This window comes from Eschrichtius robustus, chromosome 3 (genome assembly GCF_028021215.1).
Source record: "Eschrichtius robustus isolate mEscRob2 chromosome 3, mEscRob2.pri, whole genome shotgun sequence".
NCBI classification, from domain to species: domain Eukaryota; kingdom Metazoa; phylum Chordata; class Mammalia; order Artiodactyla; family Eschrichtiidae; genus Eschrichtius; species Eschrichtius robustus.
The window spans coordinates 178,071,050-178,091,590 of NC_090826.1; the positions used below are offsets into that span (position 1 = coordinate 178,071,050).

At 32.8% G+C, this 20,541-nt stretch overlaps 1 protein-coding gene across 2 annotated transcripts in view; it reads right to left on the bottom strand.

Annotated features, from left to right (window-relative positions):
* Nucleotides 1-20,541, bottom strand: part of BRINP3 (BMP/retinoic acid inducible neural specific 3) — a 402,541-nt gene that overhangs the window by 192,791 nt on the left and 189,209 nt on the right. For both annotated transcript variants that reach the window (XM_068538551.1, XM_068538552.1), the window contains one exon: nucleotides 3,720-3,910. In XM_068538551.1, the coding sequence (XP_068394652.1) occupies nucleotides 3,720-3,910 (191 nt within the window). The remainder of the gene's footprint in view (nucleotides 1-3,719; nucleotides 3,911-20,541) is intronic.

Below are 20,541 nucleotides of genomic sequence, written 5' to 3' on the forward strand. Positions count from 1 at the left end.
AATTTTTTAACAGTTACAAATATTTTAATTTTATTCACTGCATGTAATCTGATTTTTAAAACTTAAAGTATTAAGGAAATTTTTGAAAATCCATATGCCACATCAGGTAATAGATTGGATTTTTCCCGAAATGTATATTTTGATTTTCTCATCACTGTCAATCACATATTAAAGTTTATTTGATTATTTCAAAAGAAACCTAAAGAATATGTTAGTATGATTTTTTTAGATAACTTGAGTCAATTGAATTGAATCTTCTCAAAATAATTGACAATTCTAGACATTATACTTGACATGTTTTTGCACTAATAATTATATTGAGAAATAATATTTGATATAAATGCCATTATGAAATAGTATAGCAGTTAATTACGCTCTATGGGCATTTGAGCCATTCATTTTTGTTTACAGATGTGTTAATGAAATTCAATCTACATTTACATTCATAATTAGAAGAGGTTAAACACAACCATTTGTTCTATTCCATTTTCTAGAAACTGGCTCAGTTAACGCTATGTGTCCAACTCTTTTGTGTTTTTGCAAGAATTAGCATGATAAAAGCAGGCATGCTTATGCAGATTTAATTATATTTTTGCTGTTTTCGGATAATGATTTTATTTGACTTTATTTTTTAACAAAACTCTGTCTCCTAAATTCTGTGAATCAAGGGACATCTTCATACAACATTTGTCCAAGAAATTAAATGCCCACTACACGGCACTTAAAAACCCAAGGTGTTTTTATCTAATCAAAGAAATTGTAGACTTGCTACCCTTCGTGTGAATCTTTATAATATAAAATCAATGCACTGAACCTTTAGAGATTTAGTAAAGGAGTTAAGCTTTTGATTTCAAATATCTACAGAAGCACTTTGCATTGAGTTATTTATTCAAGTATAAAGGATTTCAGTAGTTGAATGCCCTTGGATTCCATTTACACACCCAATACCCTCACCTCTCAGTCCCTCTTACCCTGTTAACTCACATCTAAGCAATTAAAATCTTATAATTGTGGGGAGACATTTTTTACCTGTGTTGGGATACATTTGATAACTAAGGAAAATAAAAGATACTCTCCTCAGGAAATTACACAGGAGCATAAAAGCGTGCATGAAGTTCAAGGACTATGTCCACCTGCTGGAGCAGTTTTCCTGGAGCTTTCACAGTAGCCCAGACTGCAGCTGACCCTGGGCCAGATAATCACTCGTCACTTAAAACTATAACTGCCTCAGGTGAGAACTCCATCCAGGCCTAAATTTAATCCTGAAAAGTCTGACCTCCTTCCCCTCTTTCCCAGTCCCTACTGCCTCACCCTTGCCTGCCCTATGTACTTCCAGGATTATTTTCTTAGTCATGTTGCTGCCAGCACACATACCTCATGCGGTTTATTTTCCCCTTAGTTATGCACAAGATATGTGTACTTCTCTTTACAACCCATCTCTGTATCATTCCCATACTGTTCTCTGTCTCCTCCCCTTGATCTAAAGTTCCACTTTTCCTTCCCGTTCCCAGCCCCACTACACACACTTTAAAATACTTCCATTATGTGCTCTAGAACTCCCTTCCAAGACTAACGGGCTCCAGCATTTTCTGGAGTCCTTTCACGGTGAGGCTGTTCACTCTCCCACATTCCAGGTTACTCCTTTGTCTTCCCCAGAGCTGTTCTTAGATCACTCTTTTATGAAAGTCACTTCTCCTTTGGGGCTGGCTCATTTCTACCACACATGAAGCTTTATCATCCCCAGCTGTATCATCAGGGTCTAAGAACAATGCCTGTACACAACAGCCTGCACCATTAAAACGTGTCTTTGTGATACATACTTCTCTTGTGGGAGAAAAGAGTACATACAAATATCCATTAAGTTTTGACATAAACTGTGAATGAATATTTCTTAATCAGTATGGATACAAAAAGTCTACTGTATAATTCTACTTGGCACTGAGCAAAAAAATCAATAGCTGTATAATAAACATACTTACTACAAGGATGTCTTCTATTAGAAAATACACTTTAAGTTTCTGTTTATATCATTGAAATTGATTTCTGAAAAAGCCTATTTCTTCTCAGCAACCTCAAGCTAAATACCTACAACACTATCCTACCTTACAATATTTTTAAATTAACTACAACATCTGCGTTCATGCTGGCTACCTTTTTATCTATTCAGCATAAATATTATTTATACACTTGATTAGTCAATATAATGTAAGTCCTATAGTCAGAAGTAGACTAACTATAATTGTATAATCTATATCTACAGAAGTCTTTTTCTTAACCTCATCCACTAGCAGTACTGAAGATGGGCAGTTATGGTTTGTGTAACCCTTAAGCTAAAGATATTTTCTTTCTTTTTTTTTTTTTATTGGGGTATAGTTGTTTTACAATGTTGTGTTAGTTTCTACCATACAGCGAAGTGAAGTAGAGTTCCCTGTGCTATACAGCAGGTTCTTATTATCTATTATCTATTATATAGATCTACTATAGTTATCTATTATAGTTATCTATTTTATACATATTAGTGTATGTACGTCAATCCCAGTCTCCAAGTTCATCCCACCTCACCCTCCCTCTCCGCTTCCCCCCTGGTGTCCATATGTTTGTTCTCTACATCTGTGTCTCTATACAGCTAAAAATATTTTCATGTCATCTTTTATTCTCTCTGGGACAGTCTTGGACAAAAGATGTACCTTGGGCTAATTTTTCTTAGCATTCTCAACATATCAACATACTTACTTTTCAATTAACTGAAAAAAAAAACACACTAATTTTAATCTCATAAAGCAATAAAATGATATATTTAATGAGTGCTTTTTACATTAATTATGAAATGTTACATTTGAAACACTGGGAAATGCTCTTTATATTTTATTTTGCTCTTATTAACTTAGTCCAGAATCACACTATCACATGTGCCAACTCTTTGGTCTGTTAGTTTTGCAGTGGCCACTGGCCAAACACAATAACGTGCTGATCTAAACTGCCAGAGAAATATGTCAAAACATCTACTGTTTTGGAAACCACTGCCTTTCTCTCTCTGTCTCCGTCTCTCTCTCTTTCTCTCCCTTCATTTCTTCTGAAAATTAAAGGTATCTTATTCTCCCATGCTCTCAGTTTTTGTAAAGTCAACCTTAGTTGCTTCAAAGGCAAAGGATTTTAGTGAACATACAGAGTTTATCCAGTAGTTCTAGATTATGGTATATCTTGACTTCTAGAAACTTATAAACAAATACTTGTACTTCTCAATTGTGCCTTAAAAACATGGTGGGGGGGGAATACTCCTTGAACCAGACTTAATGATTTTTGTGTCACTGACCCACTTTGAACCTAATAGAGCCCCTTCTCAGGATAATGTTTTTAAATGCACACAATAAAATATGAAGTTTTACAAAATAAATCAGTGCTATTAAAACAAAGTTTCATCTATGTACGCTTTGTGAGGGAGTCTGTGTACCCGAGGATAAACTGACACTACTCAAGTGTATTTGAATTAATGTTCTGACATGAAACACCTTGACCCAATCATCAAGTTAACAAAATTACATGAAAATATATACAATTTCATCTTAAATGTACTGCAACACTTAAAGCAAAAGGACATATTAAATTATTTTTCAGGACTCAATTGTTTAAATCAGTGAGACATGAACATATATAGACATGGATTTTAGAGACAGAGAACAAAATGGTGTGACGTAACTCTAGGGTAAACATACTCATACCTTTATGGCAGTGGATGCGATTTGAATGTGGTGAAGTCTCCGAAGGGTGCTGTCCCTGTCAATGAAATAGGAAGCAGCTAGTTGATGTAGCGTCTCCAGAGTGACCGAGGAGCTGTTGGCGCTGGGATCACTTCCTTCAGATCGTTTGCTCAGCTTCCGCTTGTCCACAAAAATTGTGAGTGACTCCTCTCCTGCATTAATAATATTTTACATTATTCCATTTCCCACTTCAAATCAATTTTTTCAACTACCTGCAGGGGAGGAAGCCTAGCTTACAGCTATAATGAAACAAAAGAGTGATAAACAACAAACAGGCAGGGAGTTTTACTTTTCTTTTGTTCACAAAGATTTCCCATATACCTAGAAAAGTACCCGGGATGTTGATGGTTGTGAATACATATTTCATAAATATTAAACAGCAAGCTTTTGCAGAACACGTTCTCTAGATTATATTGACTTTCTCATACAGTTTAGCTTACCTAACACTCATTGGGTCTCAAAGCAAATTAAGATAGGAAAATATGTAAAACGAACTCAACATTTACTACACATCAGCATGGTAAATGGAAACATGACCAAGCATATTACAAAACATTAGCTGTTTTCAATTGTACCCTTAAAACGCAGAGAAAATATATACATGCATATATAGTAATATAAATATTTATGCATTAAATTCAGAGGTTTCCTACACATGGCATTAAATATTAAAATATTGTGTGTTAATAAGCTCTATGGAAATCACTAACCTCCATGAGAAGCTTTAGGGACTTGACGATGGATTCTCTAAGGTGAAATTTAAAGCAAATTACAACTAAGCTGCAATTTTCAATGTTTGAATATTGACAAAAAAGTGTCAATGCCATTCAAGTCTAACATTAAGAACTTGCCATCCTCCGACTTCCAGATTCTTAGATATTCATCTAGCATATAATTGTCAAACTAGAGGCTTGTTCTCATTCTTTCAGAAACCCATCTGTTTAGGTGGCATTATGCCCACTGACAATTTGTCAAGCCAGTTTTCTAAAAGACCAAACAAGATTTTCTAGCAGAAGAATAGCTTGCATTTCTTCTCCAAATTAAAAATAATACCAATTTTAAAATGCCGCAGCCTAACTGACCATCCAATTCTAAGTGACAGTTCATACTTCTCTGCAAGAGATCAGGTGAATTGGTATCAGAAATAAGGTGTCAACAATGTTATTTCGGAAAGTCGCATTCTCAGTTTGTATTTGGACATCAATATGCAAGCTGGAAATGAAGCAGACTAACTAGAATTGCTGAAGGAAAAAAAAAACTCTCAAAAATATGAATGAGTGGGTCAAGTTATCAACAGCATTAAGTCCTGTACATGATAAACAGCCTTCGGTGGGAATATCTGAAAGCAAAAAGGGAATACATATGTCAAATACTATAGAAAAAAAAAATCCACAGCAATTATTTACCCCTAAAGGAGAGGATGAACTGGTGTGGAAATCTGAGTGAATACATTCTCAGAAAGACCACTGAATCTGAGAAATCCACCCATGTGCCCAAACAAACATCTTGTACATGAGACAGAAAGAACAGCGTTGTGATAGTCTAAGAATTTATAATGCAGCTTGACAACACATGCAAGTGCTATGGCCTGAATGTTTGTGTCTCCCAAAATTCATATGTTGAAATTCTATCCTTTGAAGATGATGGTATTAGGAGATGGGGCCTGTGGGAGGTGTCTGGGTCATGAGGGCAGAGCCCTCAAGAATGGAATTAGTTCCTTTGTAAAGGAGGCTCCAAAGAGATTCCTTGTCCCTTCCGCCATGTGAAGATGCAAGGAAAAACCTGTGACCTGGAAGAGAGCCCTCACCCAACCATGCTGGCATTCTAATCTCAGACTTCCAGCCCCCAGAACTGTGCTGTTTATGAGCTACCTTATCTGTGGTATTTTGCTATAGCAGCCCGAACAGACTATGAGATCAAGATATTTATCTTCTTAAGTAAGGTTAAAAACAAAATGATAATGATATCTTGGTGAATATAAATAAAAAAGGAAGCAAAGTTGATGATCTCTTCAGGACAAACTTACTAAATGAGAAAATGAAATAGACTGAATAGTGCTAAAGTCTAAAACTTGCAAAACTGCTTTAATTGCAGCACTTTTCATAAAGCAGAATATACAGAAGATATAGGTTAAAGTAAATATAAACTGCCAGTATTACAAGACTCCAGCACACAATTCCTAAACCTAGATAGACCCAGTGGGGGTAAAAAATGTAATGATAGAGATCTACACAAGCTACTTAATATGGTAGATCTTACAGGTAAATATTAAACTTTATATTAATAAAGAGGAAATGAAAGCTCTTTTCAAGAGTACACAGAACATTTAGAAAAATTGGCAATATATTTTGTTTAAAAAAAATCCTTAGTAAATTCCAAAAATTTGAAAAAACTAATCATTTGATAAAGACTTTCTCCTTGACCAAATGCTAGACAGGCTCCTATGAGCTTGTTTCTTGGGCATGTTCTCAAGAGCCCAGTTTTAGGAAGAATACTGTCAAGTCACTTTAGCAAGGATCCCCTACCCTGGACCTATGATCATCTTTAACATCTGACCAAATTCCTCATCCCCTACCATCTCCCTGGTGATATCTGATAACCCTGCTCTGCTTTCAGCAAGAATCCTGTTAGGTCTCTTTAGCAAGAATTATCCTACCCTCTTTGTAATTTTCCATCCGCTAAGCCGCCTACTCTGCTCATTGCCAATAAATTCCCACTTTTCCCGGTTCTGTTCAAAATTGAGCTCAGTCTCTCTCCCCTCCTGTAAAACTCCAATGCAGGAGACCCCCTGAATGAAGTCTGCCTTACTGTTCTTTAACAAATGTCAGAATATTGTTTCTTTAACACATTTACTGACTACAATATAGTACAATTAAAAATTGATAGAAAAATTAAAAAAAAATTCACAAGGATAAATTTTCTATTATGTAATTCTTGAATAATAGCATACGTGAAAGCAAAATGACAAATTTTCTAAGAAAACCTGAGGAAAACAGTATATAATACAATCTAAGGGACATGGCTAAAGCAGTACTCAAATAAATATTCACAGCGTTAAATATATACTTTATGTAGATTATGAAAATATTTGAGATAGCCATATAACTCTAAAACTAAAAAAAATGACAAAAATAAGCTTCTAGAAATTAAAAAGAACTAAAAGGAAGAAAACTAGTGTTAATGAGTTAAAAAAAAACAGAAGAAAAGTAGGAATAATAAATTGAAAAACAGCTTCCTTTGAAGGGAAGAAAAAAAACAGAAAAATACACCAACTCATCAATCTACCTTTTTTAATAGAGAAAGAAAATTAAATAATAAAATAACAGAGTAAAGTAAACATATTATTTAAAAATAAAATTATTTTGCAAAGCTTTTGAAAATAAGTTTAGGTGTCATAGAACACCTCCACAAAATTAAAAAAAAAAAAATCAACAGGCCAAGATGGTTTCACAGGGGAGTTCAGACAAAACTCCAAAGATCAAAAAATCTGATACTATTTACTTAAAATGTTTCCAGAGAACATGAAATGAAGGAAAACTTTTAATTAGTTGTTATAAATTGAGTAAAACATTGACACAAATATCTGGGAAAGATCACACACACAACAACAAAAACAACAACAACAAACATTATTACAACTTATTATTAGTGATGCAAAATAATAAATAAAGCAATAGTAAACAGTAACACACAGTAAGTTTTAAAAATGTATATCTCAAAAAGAATAATTCTAGGAGGGCAAGGGTCATTTGATACTAGGAAATCATTAATATAATTCAGTATATTAACACATCTAGAAAGAAAAACCTTGATGTCCATTAATGCCTCAAATGCATTTGATGAATATTTATACCTATTGCTGGGTAATTTTCAGTAAGTTAGGAGTCAGTGGAAATTCCTTAAAAGGATAAAACATGTGATTGTCAACCTAAAACCAACTGTCTTACTTAATCGGAAAACCCAGAAGTCATTCCCATTAAAATCATAACCTGACAAACAAACCCACAACTGGTACTACTTTTTGACATGATATTAAATATATTAAAATGTAAATATGGAAGAGAATACAATTAGAGTAATAGTTTTTAAAAAACACTTAAAATTATCTCTTTTTGCAGATAACATGATTATTCATCTGGAAAACTCAAGAAAATCAATGGACAAACTACTATGCAGAGTAACAGAACTTAGTAACTGCAGAAAATAATAAAAACTTTACTAACTTAACAAACTGAAATATACAAATAATAGTTAGAGGTAATAATGGATTAGCATATACCATTTAAAATACCAATAAAAATGCAATACATATATGAAAAATTATATGCCACCCCTGAAATAACAAAAGTAAACTGAAAATGGCATGGTACTTTGTTTCAAATAGGAATATTTAAATTAAAATATATCAATTTTACTTAAGTTAATGCATAAGTTTAATGCAAACATCATTTTTTGTTTGTTTCCTTGAACTAGTCATGTTAATTATACATTTTTTAGGTAAAAATTAATCAAAGAAAAGTCACCAGAAGCTTTCCAAAAAATAGGCAACAGTGAGGATGCCTTGCTATATATGAATATATATTGTGAAATGTGTATAATTAAGACAGTGTAGCACAGAAGCATGAATAGACAGAACACTCGAACAGGAAAATTTTAAAAAACCCCAGTATATATGAAAATTTAGTACACGATAAGGATGGAATATTAATTCAATTGGGGAAAGGTGGACCTTCTAATAAATGACTCTTTGACATCAGAATAGTCATTTGCAAAGTAAAGGATATGATTGTATATGAGGAGATATTGCAAACAAACTGGAGACAGGAATATTTAATAAGATGAAACTACTCAACTAGAAAAAAAAAGAATGAAAATGCATGAGTGGGAAAAGCATTCCTAACTATCACTAAACGTCTGAAAGTAATAAAATAAAAGATAGATGAATTAGACCATATAAAAAGAGATTATTTTTTCCTAGCACAAAATCACCATAAGTAAATTTTGCATTGGGAAGAGATGTTTGCAACTTACATAAGGGACAAATGGCTAATACCTCTAACATTCCAAAAACTCCAAAAACTCAAGGAAAGAGAGAAATAAGGTTTGGGCATAACAAATAGGAAAATAGTGTTTAGATAAGAAGAGACAAAATGGCCCATATAAATTTGAAAAGGCTTTCAATCTGTCATAGTATGAGAAATGCAAATTAAAAATATATTGATACATCACGTAGCTATTATGGAATTCACCAAAATTCAAAAATTTGTCAAAGCTGTTGGCAAACTAGAAGGAAACAGGCCCTATGATATATTGCTGCTGGAGTGCAAAATGATATAACTATGGAGAGAAATTTGGCAATAGTTAGCAATAATTGACTCTGCAATCCTACTTTTAAGAATCTATCCCAAAGAAACAATTGCAAAAATATGCAAAAGTTTTCTCACTGTGGCTTTTTTATATTATGTGTAACAACACAAATGCCTAATCAATAGGAATAAACTATGTTAATACAGAGAGTAAAATACTGTGCAGCCACAAGAAAGTAGTGAGGATTATTTCTGCATACAAATACGATCAAAGAAAAGTGGATAAAAGTATGCTTCACTAGTGGGATTTTTTTATAAGAAAGTGTATGATACAAATATATGGATGGATTTCTTTTTATTTGGGAAAAAAAAAAAAAAAACACTGGAAGGATTAACCAAAATCTTTTATCTATATTTACAGAGTGGAGGTAACACTTTGGGAAGAAAGACTTCTCTGAATATACTTTGTTAAAGTTTTTTAAACACTGGAAAGATTTTTTAAAATATTTTATTTATTGTAAAAATCAATCAAATCAAATAGAAAAAGTATCAATCCCTAAGAATTAAAAACAGAAGTCAATGTTACTAAATGCTTATTGTTTAGAGAAGTAATTATTTTAAGTGACTTACAAACATAGTACTTTAAATGTAAATCCATTTTTGGAATATATTCTGAGGACAAAAAATGTAAAAAGGATCAGAAAACTTCATTCTGTAGTCTATTTGTAGGTAGGAATATTGGAATATTAGTAGTTGTAGTCAGTTTTATATAGTATGTATGGTTACATATGGGTGTATGGGCATTCACTGTACAAGTCTCTCTACTTTGAGTGTGTCTGAAAATTTCATTTGGAAAAAAAGATCATGGCATAAGTGTTTACGTTTGGCCCACGATTAAAATATGTTTAGTTATAATAAAATTTTCTTAAGTAATTAGTAAACTCATGACTTTAATGTTATGACTAAAATAAAATTCTAAATGATTTGACAGTTTCAGATGATTCCATTTGTAAAATACATCTAAATCCAAGCTCAGCCTTAGTGCATCCATAATGTTTTCTACAGATTCCTGTATTTAGAAGGACGCTTACTCTAATCTTTACTTCAATTCAGCAATACACAAATGAAGTTCAAAACACTGGTTCAACTGATTATTGAACATTACTTTTGCCTTCTGGAGAGGCATGAAAGCCATGTAAATACGTGAAGAGAATCATCTTCACTATGTCTCTCTTGCATTGTAGTGATTTTCCCATTACTAGAGGTGTCCAACATTAATTATATGTCATAGAGCAGAAGAGATAATTAGACCACTATAATGGATTCTTTCACTGGATTATGAGGTTCTGTATGAAAAAAAAATGTAGAATTAATTATTATGGTTTAGGTGTAAGTGTACCAACTACTGGTACCAAACAGATTCAGGTTCTAATGCTGGCTTCTACTTAGTAATTGAATGATCTTGAATATATAATTTATGATTCTGTTTCCTCTTACATAACATGAGTATAGTAATTTCTTCTTCAAAGTATGGCTATAAGCATGAAACAGATAATATCTGTAAAGGACTTACCACATGACTAGAATTCAGAAGTTGCTAGTACTCATTTTTTTATTCATCACAATTCCTTAGAACTGCATAAAGCAACTCATTCCATATCTGTGCATTTCTAGTAATTTTAGCTATTTTGTCTTATTTGTGAGGAACAGAAGACTGTCCTACTTCTTCAATGATCTCCTTCTTTATAAATTTATTAGCTCTAATCCTAGTTTGCATTCACATACAGAGAGTAAAGATCTCCCAAAATAGTCCATTAAATACTGTATCCCCCTACATGTCTTCACTCTTCAGGTAAAATATGCTATATCATTAATTCTTCTTAATAGGACCTCTATTGAGTCCTACCTCACCCAAAAAGGGAGAATAGCATATGCTAATTTTAAAAAGCAAATTAAATCTTACACCTACAGGAATTAGAAAAAGAAGAATAAATAAAACCCAAAGTTAGTAGAAGGAAAGAAATAAAAAAAGATCAGAGCAGAAATAAATGAAATAGAGACTAAAAAAAAAATAGAAAATATCAATGAAACTAAAAGCTGCTTCTTTGAAAAGGTAAACAAAATTGATAAACCTTTAGCTAGACCCATCAAGAAAAAAAGGGATGGAATTTCCTGGTGGTCCTGTGGTTAGGACTCTGGATTTTCACTGCAGAGGGTGTGAGTTCAGTCCCTGGTTGGGGAACTAAGATCCCACAAGCTGCATGGCATAGCCAAAAAAAAGAAGAAAATGAAAGAAAAGAAACAAAGGGAGAGGGCCCAAATCAATAAAATCAGAAATGAAAAAGAAATTACAACCAACACCACAGGAATACAAAAGATTATGAGACTATTATGAACAATTCTAGGCCAATTAAATGGACAACCCAGAAGAAATGGACAAATTCTTAGAAAGGTACAATCTCTCAAGACTGAACCAGGAAGAAATAGAAAATAAGAACAGACCAATTACCAGTACTGAAATTGAATCAGTAATTAAAACATCCCAACAAACAAAAGTCCAGGGCCAGATGGCTTCACAGGTGAATTCTACCAAACATTTAGAGAAGAGTTAAGACCTATTCTTCTGAAACTACTCCAAAAAACTGCAGAGGAAAGAACACTTCTGAACTCATTCTATGAGGCCAGTGTCACCCTGATACCAAAATTGGGCAACAAGATCACACACACAAAAAAGAAAATTACAGGCCAATATCACTGATGAACAGAGGTGCAAAAATCTTCAACAAAATACTAGCAAACTGAATCCAACAATACATTAAAAGGGTCATAAACCATGATCAAGTGACATTTATCCCAGGGATGCAAGGATTTTTCAATATCCCCATATCAATCAATGTGATATAACATATTAACAATATTAACAAAGTGAAGAATAAAAAATAATATGATCACCTCAATAGACGCAGAAAATGCTTTTGACAAAATTCAACATCCATTCATGATAAAAACTCTCCAGAAAATGGGCATAGAGGGAACACATACCTCAACATAATGAAGGCCATACATGACAAACCCACAGCAAACATCATATTCAATGGCGAAAAGATGAAAGCATTTCCTCTAATATCAGGAACAAGACAAGGATACCCACTCCTGACCCTTTTATATAACACACTATTGGAAGTTCTAGCCACAGCAATCAGACAATGAAAAGGAATAAAAGGAATCCAAATTTGAAAGGAAGAAGTAAAACTGTCACTGTTTGCCAATGACAGGACACTATACATAGAAAATCCTAAAGAAGCTACCAGAAAATTACTAGAGCTCATCAATGAATTCAGGAAAGTTGCAGGATACAGAAATCTGTTGCACTTCTATGAACTAACAATGAACTATCAGAAAGGGAAATTAAGAAAACAGTCCCATTTACCATCACATCAAAAAGAACACAATACCTAAGAATAAACCTACCTGAGGAGGTAAAAGACCTTTACTTGGAAAACTATGACACTGGTGAAAGAAACTGAAGATGACACAAACAGATGAAAAGATATACTACGTTCATGGATTGGAAAAATTAATATTGTTAAAATGACCATACTACCCAAGGCAATTTACAGATTCAATGTAATCCCTATTATAATACCAAGGGCATTTTTCACAGAAGTAGAACTAATTTTAAAATTTGTATAGAAACAGAAAAGACCCAAATAGCAAAACAATCTTGAGAAAGATGAACAGAGCTGGAGTAATCACACTCCCTAACTTCAGACTACACTACAAAAGTACAGTAATCAAAACATTATGTTACTGGCATAAAAAAAGACACACAGATCAATGGAAGAGTATAGAGAGCCCAGAAATAAACCCACTCACTTATGGTCAGTTAATCTATGACAAAGGAAGCAAGAATACACAATGGAGAAAAGACAGTGTCTTCGATAAGTGGTACTGGGAAAACTAGACAGCTGCATGTAAAAGAATGAAATTAGAAGACTTTCTTACCCCATATACAAAAATAAACTAAAAATGGATTAAAGACCTAAATGCAACACTGGAAACCATAAAATTCCTAGAGGAAAACATAGGCAGAATACTCTTTGACATAAATTGTAGCAACATTTTTTATGGATCTGTCTCTTAAAGCAAAGGAAATAAAAGCAAAAATAAACAAATGAGCCCTACTTAAATTTAAAAGCTTTTGCACTGCAAAGGAAAGCACTGACAAAACAAAAAGACAAACTACTAAATGGGAGAAAATATTTGCAAATTATATGACAAATAAGGGGCTATTATCCAACATATATAAACAGTTCATACAACTCAAGATCAAAAAAACAAACAACTGGATTAAAAAATGGACAAAAGGCCTGAATAGACATTTTTCCAAAGAGCACGTGCAGATGGCCAACAAGCACATGAGAAGATGCTCAACATTACTAGTAATCAGGGAAATGCAAATCAAATCCACGAGATATTACCTCACACCTGCAAGAATGGCTATCATCAAAAAGAACACAAATAACAAATATCGATGAGGATATGGAGAAAAGGGAACTCTCATACACTCACGGTGGGAATGTAAACTGGTGCAGCCACTGTGGAAAACAGGCTTCTCAAAAAACTAAAAATAGAATTACTGTATGACCCAGCAAAATTCCACTCCTGGGTATATATCCAAAAAAACCCAAAAACACTAACTGGAAAAGATACATGCACCCCAATGTTCATAGCAGCATTATTTACAATTACAAATATATGGAAGCAACCTAAGTGTCCCATCAACGGATGAATGGATAAAGAAGATGTGATATATATACACAATGGAATTCTACTCAGCCATAAAATGAAGGAAACTTTGCCATTTGCAGCCACATGGATGAATAACTTGGAAGTTATTATGCTAAGTGAAATAAGTCAGACAGAGAAAGACAAATACTGTATAATATCACTTATATGTGCAATCTAAAAACTACAACAAACTAGTGAACAATACAAAAAAGAAGTGAACTCACAGATACAGAGAACAAGCTAGTGGTTACCAGAGGGGAGAGGGGAAAAGGGAGGCGTGGTATAAGGGTAAGGGATAAAAAAAATAAAAAGCAAATTCAAACTAATTTGATTTAAGAATATTTTACAAATGTTAGATTGTCTCATGATACAACTGGAAAATGACACAAAATAAGAGCTAGAGATTAACTATTTCAGAGTGTTTCTCATTATAAGAATATGAAGGAGAAGACAAACATTAATATATGTTTAAGCAATCAAAGATGAAGGTAGGAAAATGATGGCCCGTGAACATCATCATGAATATTTGAAGTTTTCATTCTCTATCTACTGGAGATTTTTGAAGTATTTCTTTTGTTTTTCACAGAGCTCACATTTGCTTGTAAGGTACAGGTAAATGTATCTTTAGCATTCTATGCTGAGAATAAATATATGTTACAGACAACAGGGAAAATCAAATGGAAAAACATCATTGTAAATCTTAATACACTTTTATTACTAATTTTGCTGTTTATTTTTTAATTTGATAAAATTTAATGATATATTGAAGTAAAGGAAAGCATGAGTTTTGGAGTCAGGTGTATATGAGGGCTTATCCTCATAGCCCACAATCCCTCTACCTGTTGGCCGTAGGACTTTGTTAAAGTCACACATAACCTTAGCATTCCCATCTCTAAAACAGAGGCAATATCCCACTCTCAACTGTTAGAGAAGATTAAACAATACAATTCCTCTTTAGAGTCTGGCACAACATGTTTGCTGTGTACAATAAATGTTGATTTCCTCTCCTTTCCTTTTTTATTAGGGCCTAACAGGAAATGATGAGCTTTTAAATTTTCTTAAGTTAGAATTTCATAGATATTAAATTTCACCAGAGAAACCTGATCTTAGTCAAAATTGTTTTCTAGTGGAACTTTTAATCAGGATGTATAGGATTACTAAAGACAGTAGTTGGTTATCCTTCCAATAAGCAGATAAAGAGAAACCATTCATAAATTGCTTGTGGTTCTTCTCCACAATGGAATATTATTCCATGTATGCAAAAGCTTTCACTGCAGTCAAGCATGTGAGGCAGTTTAAATCTGCAGTTTAAATTATCGTAATTGTTCTCTTATGAATGCTTTGTTTTAAACCCTTACTTACAACAGACCAGACAACTAGGTGATGTAAGCTAGCTAGCTTATGCCACATTCCAAGTTTTGTAAATCATGGATTGTTAATTATCTAAGATATTTTGACAAGGCCATTCAGTCTAGATGGAAAATAAGGCTATTTCTTTCCTCCAAGAGATCTGTTTTTCAAATTATACACAACTACCACCATGCTTGTGTGATATTCATGGTCTTTACCTTCTTTGAGACTTTCATAGTCGTCTTAAGAAAGAAGAATGCATTCTCAACTTTAATTGCAAATCTCTCTCAATATAAAAACATTCAGATTTCAAAACTGAGATATATTATTCAACTAAAAATTTGTGTTCAAATGTCATTTTCATTCACATTTTTTAAACCAGCTGTAGCTCATAAGCATGACATGAGTGCCAAAGGACATCCACCCATTTTGTAAAAACTAAATGTGATTTTGAAGTGATTCAACATTCTGAGTCTGTTAGAAAGTGAAAAGGATTAATGATTGTAGAGATAAAAAGATGTGATTATTTCACATAGAAATCATGCAGCTGTGCCTTATACAACTAAAATGCTGCAGTAGTTTATGGACATTAAAAGCACATATTGAAGGATGCTTTCATAGAGGATGAGAAACAGAGGACAATAAAACAAAAAAATCATGACTTTAATGTTATCCTATGATTAGTTCATAGGGTAGGAGTAGATATATTTGATATGTTGTGGACCTCACAACTATGTATTTTTCTGTCCTGGTTTTCAGGTAATTGATGTTGTGTCCATGACAAACAGAAATGAAAAAACTTTCATACTATTATCTCTCCACTTGGATTCTCTCAACTGGCATTCTCATGTATATAGTTATTGGGGATAGAGGTAATACTTTCAAAATGTTAGAACAACAAGCAATGGATAAGAGAATGAGTAAAAGAATCCTAGGGATAAATCAAGAAGATGCCGCAGATTATTCTTTGCAATTTTAATTCTATCATGGATGCAAACATGCATACATGTATTTATAGTCCATTGTAAAGAACAAGTGATGCCCTTTAACCTGGTATCGAAAATAAAAATGTTTAGATCAGTGAATACATACGAACCAGCTATGTCATGATTCAGTACAAGTTTTGAGAGGCATCAGAAAGTTATACTAATTTTTTTGCTTTTGCCCTCTGCCAGGAGGACAGCGTGTTCTGAAGAGGGCCTTCCTCATCTTTATTCCCAGAATGAGCCAACAACACTCAGAACAGAATCGCAGGGGATCCACAGTCAAAACATGTAATATTAGGGAGACACAACCATTATAGTTGTAACGCACTGAGATTCGAGGTTATTGCTTTTTTAACTGCAATGAAGCTAACTCTTGGATGTTGGCTGTATTTTATTTTATTTTATCATTGCTACTGCCCTTGGACTAGTATCCTGACCTGTAATGTGTACCGTTCTACCCAGGGAAAAAAAGGTGCATTTATGGCAAATATCTTTCTGGTCATTCAGCTTCCTTATACTTGGAAATCTTATTGTGAATGTCTAATTTTGCTTTTGTGTGAGTTTTACTTATCAAAAACTGCTATTTGAGTAGAAATTCTTTGCACAGGAATAACCAGTGCAAATATAGCTTAAATGTAATTGTTTGTAGGTTTTACTTTTGATGTACCGTTTTAGTTCAAAAATGTTATCCTATTGTTAGCAATAACAGATCATATTATTCATTGTGCTTTTTATTCCTTAAAAAATTCCCTAAGTTTTACTATATTTTAAGTATCGCTGTCCTTTTGAAATTTTATTTCACTTTTCACAGTGTTTTACTTTACTCTCACTACTAATGATCATCCTTCCCTAGCTTAATGTGTTAAAAGGTATACATCCTGACATTTGTCTTTCCACTAACAAAGTGTTGTAGAAAAAAACAGTGTTTTAGAAACATATAGAAGGGAAAAAATTCTAGAAAAATAGGCTTCTAACAAGGAGCAGAGGCCAATATATAAAGACAGTAAAAAACAGACATGTTGGCTTAACACCAATTGGCATCTGCAAGATATTTTTGGAAGGAAATAGCTAGCCTTCTACAGCTTTGACAAAGAAACATAATATGTTTTGCAAAACATTCCAAAAGAAAGCAACTGATCTTATGATTATTAACAGTTATCTCCCCTAAAAAGTCTGGAAAATTTCTAAATAAAATTGACCAGATACAATAGTCTCTATAGAACAATGACATGATAAAAGAGTAACTGGAAATATATAGTTCCAAGGATAGAGGGAACAGAATACATCCTGAATGAAATACAATTAAGGTACTTCTATTTTGGAGCTGCTTACAAACAATGCTATAATGAACATTTTGTTATGTAAAGTTACAGACTCTTGCTATTATTTTGGTAAGATTAATTCTTAGAAGCGAGATTTCTGGGACAGTTAAGTACTCTCTAAATTTATATAGATACTCTAAATAGTGCTGTTCAAACTTAATGTGCATGTAAATCACCTGGAGATCTTGTTAACATGTAGTTTCTGATTCATTAATCAGGAATGGAATCTGAGATTCTGCATTTCTAACAAGCTCCAAGGTGATGTTGATGCTGTTGGATCATGGACCACACTCAAGTAATGAGGCTCTAAACCACAGTAAAATTTATTACCTATTTAAATGTCTGTCTTTATCAGTGACCTGTGTGTTCCTTTAAGGAAGGTAGTGAATCTTTGCACTTTTATAGGTAACTCAGTACGTATGTGTCAAATAAACGGACAGGTGATTTATCTGTCCTATTAAAGTGCTACAAAGAACAAGAAAGTATATAATCATATTTACAAAATTCTAAAATTTAGCATTTATCTTTTGACTTAGTTGCCAAGGACGCTATTAAGATCAACTGACATAGCAATTTTAATTTCATCTTCTTCTTTGTTATCTTTATTATTATTTTTATAAATGGGCTCAAATCACTTTAGTAGACAGCTGCCTTATAAACCATTAAAAGTGAATTAACAATATTATTTTAATTTCAAAGTTTTCATTTATTTACCTGATAAACAAGAGAGACAGGGATAGAGATGAGAGAGTGAAAGAGAGAAAGGAGAGACAGAGACAGAGAGATGAACTGATATAATTAACCTTAAGTAGTATGAGTAAATATTCGGTTTAATACCAGTATGGCAATACCATTATTTTAATAATTCCCTGGGATATAAAGCTTCAGAAAATTGTTCTTTTCTTCCTTTCAGTTCTTTTTCTTCAACAGAATATGCATTCTAATGGAATGCATACATTCCATGTATCTTCAAGTAATATTTATATTTAATTAAGAAATAAATTATATTTACATATCTTGGCAGATTAACTTCTTTAAATTACATTACAGATAAACTAAAATAAAAGGATTTGTACCTCCTAAGAAGAGACAAAGTGAAAATGAGAAAGACAGCTGTTAATCTATTTTGAAAGAAGATGGTGCATGACATAGAATTAAAAACTATCTGTGAATACTTCATACAGAATGTAATTCACATAGTAAAAAGTGAGAATTGAGTATTTCTGAAATTAAACAAGGATATTTGGAGTCCTATACTTACAGGGATGCTAGAATATAGGGAAAAAAACTAACTAATATTCTATCATATCCCAGCTTACCTCTTTTTTTTCTTTGAGAGATATACACACAAAAAATATGTATCATAAAAGTTTTGAGCTAAATAAACTACCTTGCAGGCATACTTAGTTATATACTATGTAGTCACTGAGGTAGTACTTGTTATTTTAAATAATTGTCCTAGTAAGTTAATTTTACTCTGGACCACAATCAGGCATTTTTTTCACTCCAACAATGAAGAAAATATTTTCTATATTTAACAAAATTAAATACCTGATAAAATACTTAAGTTGAACAATATGGTAACCGCAGATACATGATCAGAAGAAGCACTTTCAGAAAAAAATTTCAAAAACAAACTTGCATGTGAGAAAAAAAATTGTAACTCTTTCTGCTAAAATTTAATTATGGCCTTTAAAACTATGCATTCAAAACCAGTGGTAAAAATGGAACTGTTTTTATGTTGCTGAGAATGAAAAATATTCTTTAAAGTTGTAAATGAACAAATCTTAATACATTATCCAGTTGCTCCTAGAATGAATTTTGGTCCAATAAAAAAAAAAAAAATCTCTATCAGGAAAAGAGTACTTTGGAGGGAAGCTATTCTGCCTCCAAAGTCCTCACTGTGTCCACATTCCTGACTCCGCCCACAGAGGTGTAGTGAGCTGACAGACAGGCTGGGTGTAGGGAAGGGACTGGCATGAGTAACCCAGCCTCTTGCTCTTCTTCCTCTATAGGATGTGCTGTCTGGAGAGCAGAGCACCTGTTTCCGTCAGCTTCTCACTGCCTTAAGCTTTAGAGAGCCAAGTCTCACCCAGGAGGTGTTCACATTCTCATGTGACTGTGAGTGGCTCAGGGTTTGGCCTATGGACTAATTACACAAGTCTGTGTAATTCTGGAGGTGAAGATGAGGTCACATTTAAATATACTATAAATATTTTGTTATAACATTTTTATAAATTTTTAAATGAATTTTTGGTTTTCATCTTCCTTAGTCCTTTGTCCTTTACTATGGATCTAAAATCCTGATCTGGTACTTTTAGCAAACACCCTCTGTCTGCTCAGTAAGCCCAACAATTTTAAGGTCTTTTTGTTTTCATTCACTTATTTTTTTTTTTGTATTTCTATATTCACTGAAATAAAAGATACACTTTTATTTCAGTGTTTGTCATATATTGTATTATAATGAAATATATTAAAAAAAAGTCATGAAATATATTCCATAGCTAGAAATCAATATATCCCAGGAGTGCAATCTATTTCAAGATTGATTTTTTAAATTGAGTACCTTATTTTAGATTTTTAAACAGTGATGGAGTTTAGATATCATTATCCCAAATAGAAGCAAGCTAAATTACTATATTGATAAATAGTCTGGAAGCTATAAGATGAAACAAATAGGGAAAGTGATATATATTGAAGAAGGTTTTTTATAACTTATTTTTCCCTATAGGAAGATAATTCAATCACTGGCTTTATCTATCATAAAATATCCCATTAAAGGCTTCAAATATGCTATCCCAAGTTTTATGTCTAAGTCAATAATATGATGTACTAAATAACTCTTGGGGAAAAAAAGACATTTTTCATTTATTTCCTTTTCATCGCTTTAATGCTTGTAGAGAGTATTTTGCACTCAACTTGTTTTGAAAAATGTTTAAATTTAGTTGAAGATCTAGTTACTTAGGAGGCATCTACCTATAAAATAACTGGCTTTTTCAGATGAAAAGTAGTATGTATAGACTGGATA